The sequence below is a fragment of the Tenebrio molitor genome, chromosome 1 (assembly GCF_963966145.1).
Source record: "Tenebrio molitor chromosome 1, icTenMoli1.1, whole genome shotgun sequence".
Lineage (NCBI taxonomy): Eukaryota > Metazoa > Arthropoda > Insecta > Coleoptera > Tenebrionidae > Tenebrio > Tenebrio molitor.
In genome coordinates this window covers 48,063,386-48,081,388 of record NC_091046.1, presented here as the reverse complement: position 1 = coordinate 48,081,388, position 18,003 = coordinate 48,063,386, and the positions used below count along the sequence as shown (strand labels likewise).

Below are 18,003 nucleotides of genomic sequence, written 5' to 3'. Positions count from 1 at the left end.
TCAATTGGAGTATTAGAGGCGCGCGGGGCGTACCTGGATGATGTCCTTAAGCTGGAAGACCGACCTGTCTTCGGAGATGCGCCTGACCTTGCAGATGAGGATCTTGCCCTTGAACAGGAAGAGGTAGCGCTCTTTGGTGACGTCGTCTAGCGTGACCGAGAACCAGTCGTGGGCGAGGAGGCGCCCGAGCTTGTGGATGCTCCCACGGTAGCCTTCGATGTTAGAGGTGAACTTGTCGTCTTGGGCCCGGTGGGGGACGCTCAGCATCAACTCCAAGGCCTTCTGGAGGTCGCTGTTGTCTTCGCCGAGACAAGCGCTGTACCTTACCAACTCCTGGAAGCGACGATTTGAATTTAGTTGCGTCGGGTGAGGATCACGTTGACGATCAAGAAGTAAAGCATGATGACGACGGCGATCAGGCCGACGTAGTAGATGCAGATATCGCCCGGCATGTTCGACTACGAAAATTTTGACAGTATGACTTTTGACTAACGTCAAATTTTACCGAAAGTTAGAAAGAGTTACGCCGCGGTCGGAGGAATTGCACGTAGATATGGTAGAAGATCCAGAGCAGAGCGATCACGCCGATGTAGAAGATCAGTGACTCGCCAACCATCTTACACTGGGAATTTGGAAAAAGTCGGGGAAATCTGATTGGTCAGGCTAACGTTAACGATTTACCGTAACAACCTTGCTGACAATCGCTCACCTTGAGGGTCAACAGTTCGCGATGAATAGTTTGTGCAGGACGAGGAGTAGGACTAGGACTAGCGCCACGAGCCCGATCCAAGCGGCGACGGTGTTGACCGAAAAGGCGAGACCGCTCGCGCTCGCGGGATTAGGACTTGCCATAACACTACGAATTTAGTCAAAGTGTCAAAAAGTGTCAGCGCGTTCTTGACATTATCGGGCCCCTCGCCGAAAAAACTATTTTGGTGGGAAAAGCGTCGATCTGACATTGATCGTGGGCGTTTAATGAAATGGGTCAACACTGGCTATTTCCGTCGCTCTAAATATATTATAGGTTCGGGATCGGCGCCCATTCTGCATGCACAGTCTACCATCACCTCTCTCTACGAAAACAACTCTATTTATTTAAATTTCTATTGGCACAAACAGACGTTCCTCTTTCATCGGCTCACCTTCAGCAGAAGCTGATAGTCGTTGATGCGTTGGATCGGGAGTTTCAAATGCTCGGATATGGTCTTGTCGTCGCCCAGGCGTTGTGACAACTCCTAAATCGACAAAAACACAATTAGCTAGCTCACCACATAATTAGGAAGCGAAATTGGAAGCGTGGGATGCCAAGCGGTGGTCGGCATCCAAAGATGTATCGCGGGCGACTAATAGAATTGTGGAATTTAATCGCACTGCCAACTAGTGTGCTTCAGCTGATCTCCCAGGGGTTGTGGAAAAAATACCAAACAGTTGTATTTACTGCTTTATTCGTAAACCGTCAAAAGAACTACACAACAATAATGACGTAAATACAATCAAACGTGGGTCGTTGCAGCTGTCCGACGGAACCAAGTCAGTTTCTGGACCGTGGAAGACGGAAGATGCAAAATGCGGCGCAACAACCTACGGCGACGACGTCCGACGACATCGTCCACCCAAAGATCAAATCGTGATGGAGTGAGTAGGTACGTAGAAAAGAAAAGCTACCACTTGTTGTCAAGGAACTGCGCGGCAGTGGTGAAGGAGGCACTATTGGATGGTGGGATAAAGTAGTTAAATTATGATTATGATTAAATTATGAGCGATGATACAGATCAAGGCGCTCGAGGAATTGAATGTCGTCCCAAATCGTGAAAATTAGAAGGATGCTTGGTTATTAAATCTTGTTTCAACAATCCCTGGTTTTTGTTTATTTCTGTAAGTGGGTGTTAAATTTTGTTAGCAAGAAATATGTATTACAATTATTGTAAATGAAAATAGCATCAAGCCTTATCTAAATGATAAGAGTAGGTACGGAGGAACAAGAAGAATAGATTTCAAGTGAATGGTGGTCCGACATTTCCACTGGTTCCGTGATGACCTAGAGTGAATGGACCAAGAAGTGATACTTACCACCGCAAATGAAACCAAAGAAAACATACTTGATTACTGAATCAAGGTGCTCAATTAATTAAAAATTAATTTAAATCATGAGAAGAAGAAAGATGTTCGACAATTCTTTAATCTCGCTTCTTTAATTTTTACTTCTAGTGTACGGCTCTTCAAAAACTGGCACGTTTGGAATTGGCTGTAGTTTGGCACACACTTGTCGTTACTTAACCGACATAACTTCAAATTAAATAAACAAAACGTCGACTGCGTCTTAAACAGAAGTGCGTTAAAAAATGTACGGACTGATCTAAACGGATTAGCTTCTGAACGCACGTTATAATAACTGAGTGTAATTTCTCAAAAAAATAAAATATTGTTATCGCTATTATTTTTTGTTATGAACTAGAGCTTTTCTTGTGATCTTTGTAGTAAAATGTAATTTTTTGGCCGAGATTCTGTCAAGTTAAAAAACGTTTTTTTCGCACAATCGTGTTGTTACTAGCTACTTACCTACCACTGTTGTTGACAACATCAGTAATTTGAACTTACCGCCCCAATGGTAATGGTAAGTAAATAATGACAACGATACTTAATGCCTTCAAAATACCTACCTACTCTTGTCAAAAAAATTACTTGAAAGTCAATTCTTTTCGTATAAGTGATTGTGCGAAAAACGTTATGGACTATACGATTATTAAGTGCCATAACAGAATCTCAGAAGTTGAAAAAGTTCAAACTCGTCCTCGATTCCTTATATCCCAATATCCCAATATGTATACTGTAATAACTCTTGTCCATATTGGCAAGAAAATACAGTGGAGTGTTTTTCAGTTATAAAACCACCGTTGCAATACATCCTGTGGCAAAAAAAAAAAAACAACGATAATTTGGAAATACATATGTTGGACGAAATTTCAAATGTCCCGCCACAAGGCGAGGCCAGTGGTTTCGGAGGCAGCTGGGGAAATACTGCTCTGCGTCTGCTCTGATCAAGAAAAAGCAAACTCAAGCAGTAGGAATCAAACTCATAATTCATAATACTCGTATACAGTTATGTTGATCGCCTTCCGAAAATAAGTTCGTTTTTAATTTGTCAGAGGCTTTAATTTAACAATATGTATAGGTATACTTGCTTTCTGTAGGTATTAAATCAGGATTGTAATTAATCAACTTTGACATTTAAACTTTTGAAAAGTCAGAATGCCTCGACTGACAGAGCAAGACAAAGTTTTGATGCTTTCCAAATTAGACATAACAAGGGTTGCTACTCATGATGGGCTAAATAAAAGCACTGTTCTATCTACAAGTAATAAGTAAAGAAGAGGTGGGAACTAGAAGTGACCGTGAGTAGAAGACCGATCATAATTTTTTTAATTACTGTCAATGTCATCTTTAACCTAATCTCAAAATTACCCGTTCACACTGCTTAAATTTTACAAAATCGTTACTTGATTTTGAATGTGTACCTATACGAAAGTTTTGAAAGCAAATGTACACGAACACGATCGTCTTTGGATAATAACTGTTAGGTACTGTTCACGTTTACTTCTTTTCGTTTATTCCAGTTTCTAATTTTTTTTTGATTTTTAAAATTTTCATCGTTAAAATTACCCTCTAGAGTCTTGACTAACGTGACAAAATGTCATATCGCAAATTATTTGCAAAGACGTTCGATAAATATCATGTCAAATGAATAACAAGCTTCACCACAACTTTTAAAACTACAACGTAGTAAGTCACACAGACAGATTTAAAAATATTCCACGAGTTAATTGGCGGTTTTAGGAGAACACTGGGTATATCATGAAAGCCGGAAGCACGCTTGAACACCTGTTGCGTCAAAGTAAGTAAGTATAAACTGAAATTTGGCAATCTCGCTGTAACACCATAAATTCTTGTCACTTGGTTCTAAATCACTAAAAGTTTCGGTTCTGTCGGAAATTTCGAGTTTCTTTACAAGTTTTTTGGATGCGAGAAAAGTTTGAAAATGGGTGAGTAGGTTTATAAACAACTAATTCCAATTCTAAAACTGAGACAATTAAAATACATTGTATGCAGCGTGACAGCGAAATAGAACATCGACGTATAATCTTGTCAAAAATAAATTACTCCCTAGAATTCGAACTTTTAGGGAAAAACGTTTTTCACGTTGTGTGCGTAACTAGAAATTTCAAAAGTAATTTTGAACGCCTAAGGTTGGTTACTATAAATTGAGAGATTAAGTCCAATTAAATGTGCCGCCAGAAACCAAAATTGATTGTCAAACGAAAAAACATCTATCACTTGCCATTTGCAACTATTACAAGGAATTCGCTGCCTTACATTTTTTGTTTGTCACCAAAAACCACATAGCCTCCAACCTAACAAAATTTATGACAACCTAGTAACGAATATCCCTAAATCCTAGGGAGTAATTTATTTTTGACACGATTATAGATAATGATTAATTGTGTAAGTAATAATTTAATTTAGTTGTTTCTACTCGATTTTTGTGTAGAAAATAAAGAAATATTTTTAAAAAATAGGTAAGTAGGTGAGAGTTTTGTACCAATCAGAGCTGTGCTCTTACATAATTCACAGAACCATTTGATTTACGGTCGTAATTTAAATATTTTAATTAAAAAAAATAAACAAACGGACTTAGAATAGACTATTGGTAATGACCTTGCGAGCTTTCACTTGAGCTGAGCACAAATGAAAAAATCCAAGCTCCGCGACAGCTTTTCAACTTTCACTGACTCACCCCGTACACCTCGTCGGACTGAATAATGCCAATGTTTTCGTCAATATTTACCTCCGCAGTTATGCCAGAAATTTGGCACGAACAGCGACAGTAGGTATTAATCGAAACCTTGCAAAAAATTGGCCGACATTTTGCCTCGATGGCGTCCCGACCAATCGCCTTTCGGCGACGTTATCATGTTCCAATTGACGCAAGCGATCTGATTTCCGATTGGCGCCCACGCGGGGCGCTCGAGCCGCGGGAAGCCCCTGATGGCGGGTCGGGGGCGGCCCGCCGAGGGCGGCGGTGGTCGCGCGTCCTACCTGTGGATCGGGGGTAAATCCACGTGCGGATGGGGCTGCGGAGACGCACACACTCGACGGCCGCGGATCGACTGACCAGGACCGATTTGCTCACTCCCGCTGGCTATACATAGTCTCGTGCTCGGATATCGTTTGCACGGTCGAAAATCTTCGGTGCTTATTGGCGTGGACTGCGTGGAGGGTCAAACGGGCCGTGGAGATGGCGACGTCAGGGGATCGGACGACGTGGGGGTGGCCCAGTGATATCGGAGGTGGTGCGAACGAAATTGCGCTTTCTCGAAATAGGGAGCTATAAATAGGGCGGCGCTGACGGCGGGAACACGTAAAATGCAGCAAAAACTTACCGCCCACAAGACAAGCTAGCTTCTGACTGAATTACTGCGACGTTGCTCGATGCGATTTGGAAACAGACGAAAATACAAAGTGAACAAACGAAAGATTTGAGATGACTGAAGAAAAAAAGATGACACATCGATAAACGTAAATTAAAAATTATACGTTCAACAAACAAATAACTTGTACTGGTGCTTCAAATTTCAATTAAGAAGACATTAAAAAAAGACAAAATGAAAAGATACAAACAAAAATTAGGATACATTAAGTGGGAACTTGTCTTTCGAGATTTTTGGCGCCAAAAATTTCAAGAATATATTTCAAATGTCATTGTTACACACTTTGAAGGACTGGTCTGTCTAGAGTTCGAGCTGCCAAATCTCGTTTCGGCTTGTGATGCGACGAACTGCACCTTGCATAAACGAGTTAAAAATGTGTGATGGAATATTTGCACAAATATCTGTGTACACAGTTTTAAAAAAAGCGGTGATGGAAATCTTCACTATTTTCGCAGCACATTTAAACACCGTTACGCTAATATCCTTTGAATATCCTCGTTATTATTAACCGAGAGGTCGTTTATTACTGTTACTGTTATCCTTTCATTACCGCGGCAACGTGTTTTCGCTTTTGCAAAATTGTGGGTGTTTCATTGTTGCAGGCTGGCAATGGAAAAATGAAAATTATTTATAGGTGCACGCGGTGATTAATCCAGAAAGCTTTTGGTTTGCATCCGTTTTCGATGTTTAGTATTATAAATAGATGAGATAAAATAATGAGACGGGTGTGATGATGGTGTTGGGATCGGTAAGTGTGGTCTAGGTTAATAAATGTGAATTGTGAATGTTATAAGGCGTTGTATAAAGTTGTTTGGCTAGATCGACAAACAGAATAAATCTAGACACGCATTCCCCAAATTAAATTTCTCAAAATATCTCACTCGTATTCAATTTTGCAACTTTAATGTGAATCATCTTGGACACTAAAATATCGTTATTTTAGATCGGACTTGTAACATTCTAATTCACTTTTTTGTGTCAACAATTCAACACGGCTAATCGGGTTAAGTGGAAAATGTGGAGGCAAATTTAAACGGATCTTAATATTTATTTAAAAATTATTGCACAGCACGTGTGAAATTGTTTAGTCTGAATATAAATTCTATGATTTACAACGTGCTCTTATCACTTTGGAATTTATAACTTACTATCCCCCCGCCACCCGGCGGTACGGCAATTTTGCCGGAGTACATACACTATTACGGATATTACTATCAAGTAATAGTGCAGTACTTATCAACATAATTACCGGCGTCTCGCCTCCGCATTTTGACTTTGTTGTGAATTATGTTCTGTGTCAATGTTAAGGAATTTCCTCACGATATGACATGAGTACAATAATATACCTTTTTGAATTTCAACTACCAATGTGTTCCCTAACTAGCATTTTGTTATTATTTTTCTTGTGATTTATTAAGGGCCGGTTGCATCGAAGTGAGTTAAATTTAACTACAGATTAAAATATACGAAAACATTGTTATAACAATAGGTAACTAAAGTAACGAAGCATTTTAACCTACAGTTAACTTTAACTGGCGTTGGTGCAACCGGTCCTAAGTGGAACAATGCTTATTATTATAAAAATATTTACATCAATTACATCAACATTCGAAAGATATTGGAAGGCAAATAAATGTCAACATGTAACCGAACTACATAACAAACAAACAAAAATTGTTGAAGATTAACTGCAACAACAAAATGAGATGTAAATCTAACCTCAATGTTTCTCATTTGTATTTTTCAACATACAAAACCTACAAAAAATGGAATAAAGTTAAATTACCAATTGATCATCAACAAAACAAAGTCGCACCTTACGTTTTTAATAATTATGAACAAATTTTTTAAACAACCGTACATACTGACATGTCAAAAATAAACTTTCAAATGTCAAATAGTTTCAAACGTCAATCATAATGACAATAAAGCGTGGCTTAGATTAACATTTTTTGAATTGACATAAATTTGATGTCTAAAATTCCGTGTCCGCAACTGTACAATTTGAGTAATGTGTAATATTATTAAAGTTTCTTCAGATAACAAAGATCATTATCAAAGTTAAACAATAAACATCGCTTATAATCATGTAAAGTTACTGAAGAACATAGCTGAAGAGAGTACAAGTTGGCACAACCGAAACGACAGTTGACTTTTATCAAATTGCATTTAAAAAATTATATTTAACATAATGCTTCGAAAAGAACGAGATTTGTTTAATAAAAAATTCAAATACCTTGATATGGTGTATTCATTTTCTCGTACGAGTAGATCACAATTTAAGAGTGTTGCCACGTATACATTCTACGTAAATCGCAGTGTCGGTTTGACATTTTGACATCTTGTTCTGACGTGTCAAACGTATGCCAGATTGATACGTCCATATGTCAGGAAGTCTCGAATAGCCTCCTACACCTTACACTGGTCCTTACGTCCACTAATCCTTGTTTATTTTTAATATAAATATGTGCCTAGGGGCCAGTTTATAAAAGCGAAATTAAGTTAATCGTAATCAAATGCGAGATTAACTGAACACGTGATCAGATTTAACCAATCGAATTTCGGATTAATGGGTTAATCGCACATTAAAATTTAATTCGAATTAAATATATTATTCTCTTTCTACAGTGTGGAATAAAATGATTTATATCTAGTTACCTTTGCATTACCCTTGTAAAAATACGAAATGCCGCTCTACAGAAAAAAAGAAAGCCTAACCTCAAAATATATATCCAAATTCCAAATGTGATTTATTGCGAAGGGATGATATGAATGCAAAGTTGAGATTGAAATTAAAAAGGAGATAACAAAAGCAAGTCACAGCTAGTGTTGAAAGTGGCCACCAACGTTTGTTAATTCAATTTAGTAAATTGTAACAATTGTCAATTCGATTGATGACATTTATTGACAGAACTAATAGTTCGGCACTTCGAAAAAAAAAGTAGAGCGGTACAGGAAAATTTACATGTGCAAAAATTCCAAAGGTAACTAGATGTCAATCATTTTATTCCACACTGTATAAACTGGCCCTAGGTAGGTATTCTAAAAGAGAAGATGTGACAAATGCAATTTTTGATTAGGTAGTATTTTATTTCAATGAATCTCTGGTTTCTTGACAAAAATATTCAATTAATTTTCCACGATGATTTCTTTTGTTATTGTAATAACGGACAAAATGGCCAGGCTATAACCGGGTGTTATGAAAGTCCACGTAATAAATTTAACCACCAATACAACTTGTTAAAATAAAAAATTTTTTATTTATCATTTTTTCCTCAAATTCTTCAAAACAGAGTTAAAATTAAAGGTAATTTGAACCCTAAAATTCATACTCGTTCATGTGTTTGTACATCCATTGATAACGAAGCACAAAAAAAATTACTCGATCAAAATATATATCTACTCGAATGAAAAACAATAAAAACTTATTTAGTACCGGGATATCAAAAATTATCTTGGTCAAAGGTGGTCATGGATTGGAAAACGTCCGTCTCAACTTACTTCCTGTGACGATTTCTTCGGTAACACCTTTTTTATGAGTCACACAGCCAGTTTCGGGAAACACCCCAACACAATTTTTAGACATGCATAAAAATCCTTCAGCATTACTGCAATGTGTCGGAAAAAATAAAAAATAAAACTGTTTGACAGATTTTGACATTCAAAAAATGATTGACACAAATGCTTCGATAATTATTATGTGAAAGTCCATGACCACCTTTGACCAAGATAATTTTTGTTATCCCGGTATTAGAACAGCGGTCGTTCTTTCTTCAAAAATCTGTGTAAAGTTTTTATCGCACAAAAACATTTTCACTCACTCTTTCGTTTCAATTGATGACTATCTCATGAGCGGAGTTTCAAACTAGGAGTTAGAAAAATGTAAAAATCATTATTCGATAAAAAAAATGATCAATATGTATGTAATAGTTATTTATTTAACAAGTTCGTGTGTAAATTGGGCTTTTTTTTTGGTATGAGTGGGCCAGATTAAATCGCGAGTGAAACGAGCGTTTTAAAGGCCCACGAGTCCCAAAAAAGTCCAATTTACACAAGAACGAGTTGAATACAACATTTTTTTGTTCCTTAAAGGCTCCAAATCGCTTAAAATCTTTAAAATGAACTTTACGTTTCGTTTTGACAAGTTGTCACATTTATCAAAATCCGTTCGCATAGGAGAAAATTCTCAAATTCTGACAGTGTCGAACAAACAAAAAAGGTTCTAATAAAAAGTTCTATTTGTGATTGAATTTAGTAGTATCAGTTTCTGGCCAGTGGAAGGAGAAAAGTGCGTCGACGACGTCCAGACGGAAAGTCGTCTACCCAGTGAAACTATGAACCTGTCCAACGAGATCGTGGATCAAAAGATCAAATCGTGGTTGAGAGGCTACGCGAGCAAGGGAACAAGAACCGGTACCATTTACTATTCAGAAACTTCCCTCAAGTGGTGTGGGAGGCTTGGTCTTTGGCGTTTGACAATCACCAATCACCCCCTCAAAAATATTTAACTGGATTTTTTTCATCACTTCATATCTTTAACCACCTAGTGTTGTTAATTTTTATTTCCGCTTGGTATGTCATTGGCTGTAATACCGTGAGATCATTTCATTTTATAATTAAAGTAGGCGTTTTTTTTCTACGATTGAGGAACCTGCCAATTGAGTCGCTGTGTAAATTATAGGTTATGTAAATATTTTGATGTTTCGGGTTCTCCTGTTCAATCGTTTTAATTTAAAAGAAATGAAGCGCTAGAAAATACATAATGCAGTTTTATTGACAATCATATAAAGTATTGAAAGTTGAAAGTGTTCTCCCCCGGGTTGGATACAACTGTTAACTCGCCGTTTCATATTTTGTATTGAATTTTGAGGCGTCACTTTGACAATTCAAATCAAGTTGTCAACAGTGTTGCCAACCTAATTTAAAAGTCGTAGCCTACTTTAATTATAAATTTAAATCATCTCACGGTATCTGGAATAAAAGCATATGCCTATTATTATTTCCTGTTCTTATAATCCTTCTACTGCAATGTAATTTTTTTGGTCCAGATTCTATCAACTTAAAAAACCCGTCTAATAACTCTTGTCCACACTGGCAAGAGAATAAAGTGGAGTATTTTTCAATTTCAAAAGCACTTGCACACGTGGGTCTTTACTTAAGTAGCAACTGTTATTGTTGACATTTGTTTTTTAAGTGTGCCAAATGTGCAGCGTGTAGGTATGATATAAACAATAAGTCTCAATCTAACTCCAAAAACTAACCGTAATAGTCCGCGTCAGATTTAAAACTCCACTTACGTGCAAGTTTATTGTTTATTTTTTCGCTCAAATAGAATTGCTTGATGAAAGACTAATCTTCGCCTTCCTCATTTCGCTCAATGTAATTCATTTCGTTTTCATTACATTCCTTAAACATAATTTCCAGCTGGATAAACACGATCAGAACTGGATCCGCTTTAAAATCTCACACTCCAATCTACCACTTACGTCAAAGTAGTCGCGTGCTTCGTCACAGCTGTCCAAAAAAGCCTGAGCCTGCGGTTCGTACATGTAGTAATCTACGTGCTTGTCGAAATCTCTTTCCAGTCTCAAAAACGCTTTCCCCAACAGGTGGGGCTCATTGGCGTAATACTTGACACCCTCCATCAGCACTCTGAAACCGTCCGATCTCAGCTTCACTCTGGACACCTTGCGAGATACTTACGTCCTATGAAATTCGGCGATTTCCTTCAGATTACCGAAGATCACCTCGAAGTTGTCTCTGATCACCTTCGGCACCTTCTTGGTCTCAGAAAGCAGAAGATACTTCTGAACGACGTGGTCCAAATCCTTCACAAATTCTTGTTCGGTCTCGACAAGTTCCTTCACTACAGCTCTGAAACAATTCGGTAATGATCGAAGCAAATGTCGCACGAACTCACTGTCTTCGGTAGACTGCGTCTCCTGGGAGTCCCACTCCTCCGGGGCTGGGGTCGTCGAGCGACTGCAACACCTTGCAAGGGACCCACCCTTGTTTCTTTCCGCCGCTCACTTCGCGCACCAACCATCTAGACGAGTCTCCGTTAGCTCGATTTTCTACTATTCGTGACGTCACAAGCAGAACTTTGATAGAATTGACAGCTGAACGAACAAATTATTGACACAAATGTCATTTTGACACTCCTGTATGTGACGTCACGGGCGTAGTATACCTCACGTTCAGATTCAGTCTCGTGGGGGAATGTCTGGAGCTTAAATGTGTCCTTCGGGGTTTCACCGAGAGTTTGTGTCGGGCAGCTGAGTTATCCAAAGTCTGTCCGGTGACGGCGTCCAGCTCTGGATCCAGTTTGGGCTTCCTGCAATAGAGGTTTAAAGGGAATTCGTAAAGGAATGACGGAAATACTTTGCCGAAACTGGATCCTCGGTGTCGAGCAGTTCGACAACATCGCCTTCTTTGAGAGTAATCTCGTCGGAGCTGCAAGCAATGTACTTCTGCCAAGCAACGAGAATCTCTCCGTTCACCTAGACGAGAGAGGTGATTAGTTCCTGGATTGGGTGTAAGGGTGCATGTGTGGGTTTGTATTGCCAATCGAAGCCTAAAGACGCACATCGACTTTACTACAAGAGAAGAATTTCAGTTGTGACTGTCGGTTTTTTAAACGGGTCCAATTACACGAAATCCGTGCCAAATATTCCGCAGACATTGACCACAATGGTAAACAATTGATTCGGAAATCACAACTCTGGTCCAAGCACAAGACTACCGGGTAGTCCTGTGCTTGTGGAAGGAAGAAGCGGCAACTAAAAGCACTAGTGAAGGTCTCTAACGTACTGGCTGTCGTAAAACGAATATCATAATTCGACTTAAAAAATTTTGCTCCTTAATCCGGTCCTCCGTGTGTGTTTTGTGTATGAGGGTGCGACTATTTTATCTATAAATAAACAAACACGATTAGTACATGGTGCATTTCTTGTATGGTGCAACAAGTGTCCACAATGTGCAGTTATCTGGATTTCCACCGAAAACCGGAACCACTCACCTCGGTCGTCGCTCTACGCTGCGAGGCCATCACTCATGATCCCGGAGGAGAGCTGAAAAAGACGAAACCGACCGATGAGACGCGTCGTCTTGGAGCTGCACGGGAGACTAACACGGAAAAATCGCGATGCAATTGATCTATATAAAGAGTGGGTCAGTCAATCTCTGTTAAATATCATACAATTGGTCGCCGGCCAACAGGAAAGATGCAGAAGGGGTGCCAAGACGTTTTAACTTTCTCCCGCTCTTGTCGTCGTGTTTTCTTTCGCGACTTTATTGCACAAAACATTTGCGGCGAAATTTAAAAAATTCCAACCACGAAGTTCCGAGCGCAGCGACCCATCTGTCAAGTCCGAAACATCAACAATTTGACGTTTCGGATGTGTAAATGAGAGTTTAGACAGTCGTGGCCAGAGAGTCTCGGGGGATTTCAACTGGCAGAGCAATGACCTTTAGACACAAATTGCGAAGACTCTAGTAATCTGATCCGAAGATGTGTTTTGTTTGGGTGCTGCTGTTATGACAGCTTTGATTTTGACATTCTAGTACACATGTGATACCCAAAATGTCATTTTTTAATAATAACATTTTTGTGAGAAACAAAGAAAAAATATAATAAGAAAAACGGAGTCTGACTATCTGAATTCAAATTGTCAATAAGAAAATAGTAACAATAATAGACCAATTATACAGAGTTATTATTATAAATGACTGTAGTCGAAGCAGGCCATCCCCATGTTACGAAATTTTTGCCGCTTTCATGTGAACTGTCAATTTTTGTCGCTGCCACTGTCATTTTTTAGGTGTAAAGTGATGGGAGTTTTATTTATTTTTTTTTAAATTAACGATTGAATTCAAAAATTTTGAGTTGTTTCGCACCCGATTTAACTACTGCTTGTGAACGGTTTGTACTCACTTATTCACATCATTTTGATGTTTTTTATATGGAGCGGCAACCATAAATTTTACATTCAGTTTTTACGCCTACTTGGACGAAGGACGACAATCATTTAGGTATACCTAATAACCCTGTATAACAACAACAACATGATACCAGGTGACTTTTAATGACTGAGACAAATTTTGTGGGTTACTCCCGAATAATTGGTAAGCCTAGTCATTTTTCTGTTGATTCGCTTTCTAGATTTAAGTTAATAATAACTAATAAATTAAGATAATGACAATTTGATTTATTTTCACATTTGAACTGTCATATTTGAGTTTGACAATCAAGCGTACCAACATAAAACTCTTATAAATAATAATAACATAACATCGTAAATGTGTTGCCAAACGAACAAAAATAATTTCAATCATTAAAAGTCACACGGTATTTGTGAAAATAAAAGAAGTTAATTCCCTGTTAAAAATTAAATTCTAAAAATATCGCCGAAAATTTTAAATAGATCTTTGTTGCACATTTTTACGCTTTTTAGTATTTTATGAGACACAAACCTGAAAGTGAGTCAAGGTGTTATTATGTTGCCAACACTGCACCTACTATTGCCTATAGTGGTGACAGAAGAAAAAAAATGACGTGTTTTTGGCAGGGTACAGGACACAGTAATATGACAAACGGCAGGAGCGTGTTAAATTGTCACATGTCTCGTTTCTTTTTATTTCCTTTTCGTTGTTAATTTATTTTTGCATTTCGTCATTACTCTCTCTACAAATTGATCGCTACGCGAGCCGCGCTCTGCATAATGTTAACTTCATCGCAAACGTCAAAAGTGACATTTACGATGCATCGGTCGAAGCGTCGGAATTCCAAGGCCGCAATCATGGAAAAATAAAACCGAAATCGTTCCCACGAAAACGAGCACACCGAAACTATCTCAGAATTTTTGGAAACATTTCGATAGTTCTATTTTCGGTTTTGTGTCTAGCGTTCCAAGAACGCAGAACGATTTTCACGACGGCTTTCCCGCAGAAAAATACATCCGGTCGCGTGACGCGGCCCAGGAAATGCGCTTTCCGCGAATTTTGCAGCGCGGTCGGGGGCATACACACCTATTTGTCGGCACACAACACTTATTCGCGTTCGATCGACCACCTATAAATAATATGATCAAGTAAGCTCCTCGCGAAACACTGGCGAATCGACGCCGCGCCGCCACGGCACGCTAGATCCGACGCTCGCATCTTCTCCGAGTTATTCTCGGCCGCTGTTTGCAGTTGCCGTTGTTTACGATGTCGATATTCCCAATTGAGATTAATACAGTTTTGGGTTTGGTGGGATTTGCGGGGCGCATTCCTTCATCGGATCGGGTACCGGATGTTTTAGGCGTCTAATTTAAATAGTTGAAGTGACGCAATCGTCGACACAACATATAGAGGACGCGAGATTTTCGAACAAACAAAAATAACTAAAGGTTGATGGCGATTTCGAAAGGCGTGTTGCCGCTTTTGCATCGTTTTAAACGGGGGTTTCCGTTTTTTAACCGCTTTAAACTGACGTTGCCACTTTCAAACCGGTCCATTTAAAAATTATCCTTTGATGCTTATCCCGTTTCTTTGTCCCGTTTTAAAGCTCACGAAGATTCAAAAGCACCTTGCAAACGGTAGTTGTCATTTTAGAACCGGTCGTCGTCACTTTCAAACTGGCCCTAAACGGTCATTGCCATTTAAAAATCATACTTAGGTGGTTATCGCCTTTAATTATAAATTTAAAGCTGAAGAAGGTTTAAAAGCAGTTTACAAACGGTAGTTGTTAATTCTAAAACTAGTTTAAAACGGTCGTTGGCACTTTCAAAGCGGCCCTAGACAGTCGTTAACATTTAAAAATTATCCTCAAGGTTTGTCGCGTTCAAATATAAACGTAAAGCTGTAAACCTCTAAAACTAGTTTTAAACGGTCGTGCACGTTGAAATTGGCCCTAGACGGTCGTTGCCATCATTCTTAGATGGTTATTGCATTTAAATCTAAACTGAAAGCTCAATATTATTCAAAAGCACTTTGCCGTTTGCCACTTTAAAACCTGTTTTAAACCGTCATTCCCATTTTAAAATGATCTTTAGACATAGGCGATTTTTGTTTTTCCTTGTCCACATTTTTGTGCATATGGTTTTTGGTGCATATCTCTTCCCGGAAGTACGCAACCACCCCTAACTTTAGAGACTAGCATCACCGATAGATAGCGCTGCTGGCGGTAGTGTAAATTTGTCTACTACCGGGTGATTTTAAATGAATGTGACTTTTTTTCATAGGTTGGTAATATTATTGTTGGTTATTGTGCTTTTTAATGTGATAGTTGACGTAAACATAGGCGTCCTCGCCTATTTGACACAATTTATTAATACATAAAATGTCAAATTGGTATCTGGTGTCTTCCTAATCTTTACGAATCTCCACATCAACACGAAATTATTTCCAGTTCCTTAGTGACTGAAGGTATGGGAGGAATCGTCCCAAAAGTTTTTTAAATGGTTTGTTTTTAAATGGTCTGTCACTTTTAAGCTATTATTGTTGAGAGGGTTGTCGCGTTTCAATTTTTTTTTAATATATAGTTGTTAAAGGTGGCTTTCCGGATTGTTTGTCACCATGTAAACAACCTCATAACGGCCGGAGTCCGTTAAGGGTGTCGGTTATGAGCGGGAGCGGCCGTTATAAATGACTAAATAACTATAGCAACGTAGATCTAAACTTTATTTTTCAACTTTTTTACAATTTGTACAGTAATTAATGTTTAATGGTATGGGACACTCCTTGAATTAATCGAAATCCATAGGCCACTAGCAGATGTAGACGAGATCGAAGATGATGCTTTAGAATTTTAACACCAACACAAGCGCGATTTTGCAGGCAATAACGATGACCTCACTTCCGGACATTTTTTATTGATTTCATTCATTTATTTTCAACGGAAAGTTAAGCGTTGAACAAATCTGACAAACAACATTGAGACAATTTTTTTTCACAAAAAATGATTGACATGACGACGTCCTCCGCACACTTATTAATCATTCGGTTTTTTCGGCAGTACAGGCTATTCTAACGGACTTCTACTGTAAAATACCTACTATTAATTTTTAATTTTAAATCTATAGACTTTCTCATTATAAACTCCACTTGAGTCAAGAATCCGTGATCTGTCAAATTCGTGTTGTGATTGTCGCCGCTGACAAGTTGCCATTTTGACATTCTGCTGTCACACATGTAATGTGGCACGAATCGACAAACTGTACTCGTAGAATATGCCAATAACGCATCTCCAAATCATCGGAATCTGTCTTCTAATTCTAGCTTCGGCAGCTTCTAAATCTAAAGAAGAACATGGGAACTTGGCCGTCGCGAAGCGCTCGTTGATCGAGCGAGAGCGCGAATTGTTCAAGAGCCAACCGATGAGCGACGACTTGCGCACTTTCATAGAAAAGTACAAGCGGAAAGAGCAGAAGAGGAGCCAGGATAAGAGGGACAAACGGTCGGGGGCCCTGAACGAGAACCTCCTCTATGTCATCCACAACGGACAACTGGTGCCGATCAAGAGCCTCAAAGACTCAAAGAGGAGCGACGACGAGAGGAGGGCCGACGTGGACAGCTTCACCGTGGTGCCGCTGATCATCCCCATCAAGGCTCAAGACAGCAAGCTGGTGAAGACGCGCACGTGAGTGTTTCCAATCGACGAAACTCCATCCTAACTAGTTCGTGCCAGCTTGGACGAAGAGCTGCAGAGTCCTCCGGAAAAAGTGTCGGAAGCTCCGGGCGCGGCCAGCACTCAGCTTCCAGAGAAGGCCACCAAAGAGAAGCCCGAGAGTGAGGAGGCCGAGGCCGGCATCGACGACGAGAACGGCAACAGCACTAAAGAGGAAACACAAGTGCTGCACAAGATCCTTCAAGACGTGGAGGGGTTGATGCAGTCGAAGCACGAGGGCAACAAAAAAGAGGGTAACGCTCGAGGGTCAAGTGCCGTTCAACTTCACACGACTCGTTTCAGGCTTCATTTGCAACCTGAACGGGTCGTGGATAAGCGACGCGGCCGGGATGCGCTTCGACATCATGTACAAAAACTCGACGCGGAAAAAGTTCCGGATCCACGTGGCCGACCGGATCCCGCCCAACGAGGACGGCTTCCTCTGCGACGGCAACTGGACGGTGTTCGGTGAACTACCCTTTTTCCACTCAGGTATGGTGATCGCTCTGGCGGTACACGAAAAAGACAAACACATTGCCACTTTTATAGGTACTAGCGGGACCACCCCCTTGTTATTTTTCTGTAACTTGGCTGTTGTAGGGGAGTGTCGGATATGCGAGGGGAGCGAGAGCGTGACGGGGACGTGGCTGGTGGGGCGAAGTTCGAGGGACTGCAAGGACCAGAAGGCCGCTCACAAGATACTGAGCGACGTCTGGCGGCGGGAGCAAGGTCACATGCTCAGGAAAAAACACCTGCAGCAGCTCGGCCTCAACGTCAACGACAAAGAAGACTGAGTTACCCTTATTTCGTGTACCTATATTTTTCTTTTATTGAAGCAAGCAAACTCTGCCGGTGTCTTTTTCTCCCGAT

General features: G+C 39.7%; 2 protein-coding genes across 16 annotated transcripts in view; one reads left to right on the top strand and one right to left on the bottom strand.

The window, feature by feature from the left end:
- The window catches only part of Obsc (Obscurin), a 29,846-nt gene extending 15,221 nt beyond the window's left edge, over window positions 1-14,625 (bottom strand). For 4 of the 12 annotated variants that reach the window (XM_069061850.1, XM_069061851.1, XM_069061848.1 and 1 more), the window contains exons 1-9: window positions 14,514-14,618; window positions 12,505-12,556; window positions 11,868-11,986; window positions 11,677-11,820; window positions 11,407-11,532; window positions 11,190-11,360; window positions 10,973-11,138; window positions 1,143-1,235; window positions 34-333 (exon numbers count right to left, since the gene is read on the bottom strand). In XM_069061850.1, the coding sequence (XP_068917951.1) occupies window positions 34-333; window positions 1,143-1,235; window positions 10,973-11,138; window positions 11,190-11,360; window positions 11,407-11,532; window positions 11,677-11,820; window positions 11,868-11,986; window positions 12,505-12,534 (1,149 nt within the window). In that variant the 5' untranslated portion in view covers window positions 12,535-12,556; window positions 14,514-14,618. Of the gene's footprint in view, window positions 1-33; window positions 459-505; window positions 683-709; window positions 883-1,142; window positions 1,236-4,713; window positions 4,847-5,094; window positions 5,387-10,972; window positions 11,139-11,189; window positions 11,361-11,406; window positions 11,533-11,676; window positions 11,821-11,867; window positions 11,987-12,296; window positions 12,397-12,504; window positions 12,557-14,513 lie in introns of those variants that run through there. The other 8 variants (XM_069061846.1, XM_069061845.1, XM_069061847.1 and 5 more) reach the window with 8 other exon arrangements.
- Window positions 5,978-17,982, top strand: LOC138141199 (uncharacterized). Of its 4 annotated transcripts, none has more exons than XM_069061903.1 (5): window positions 5,978-6,234; window positions 16,746-17,106; window positions 17,155-17,387; window positions 17,437-17,682; window positions 17,734-17,982. In XM_069061903.1, the coding sequence occupies exons 2-5, from the start codon at window positions 16,844-16,846 to the stop codon at window positions 17,925-17,927; spliced, it is 936 nt and encodes a 311-aa protein (XP_068918004.1). In that variant the 5' UTR covers window positions 5,978-6,234; window positions 16,746-16,843; the 3' UTR covers window positions 17,928-17,982. The 4 variants fall into 4 exon arrangements, with proteins under 4 accessions (XP_068918004.1, XP_068918005.1, XP_068918003.1 ...); XM_069061904.1 differs by lacking the exon at window positions 5,978-6,234 and adding an exon at window positions 15,617-15,709; XM_069061902.1 differs by lacking the exon at window positions 5,978-6,234 and having other exon boundaries at window positions 15,724-17,106; window positions 17,437-17,625.
- The last annotated feature ends 21 nt before the right edge of the window (window positions 17,983-18,003 follow it).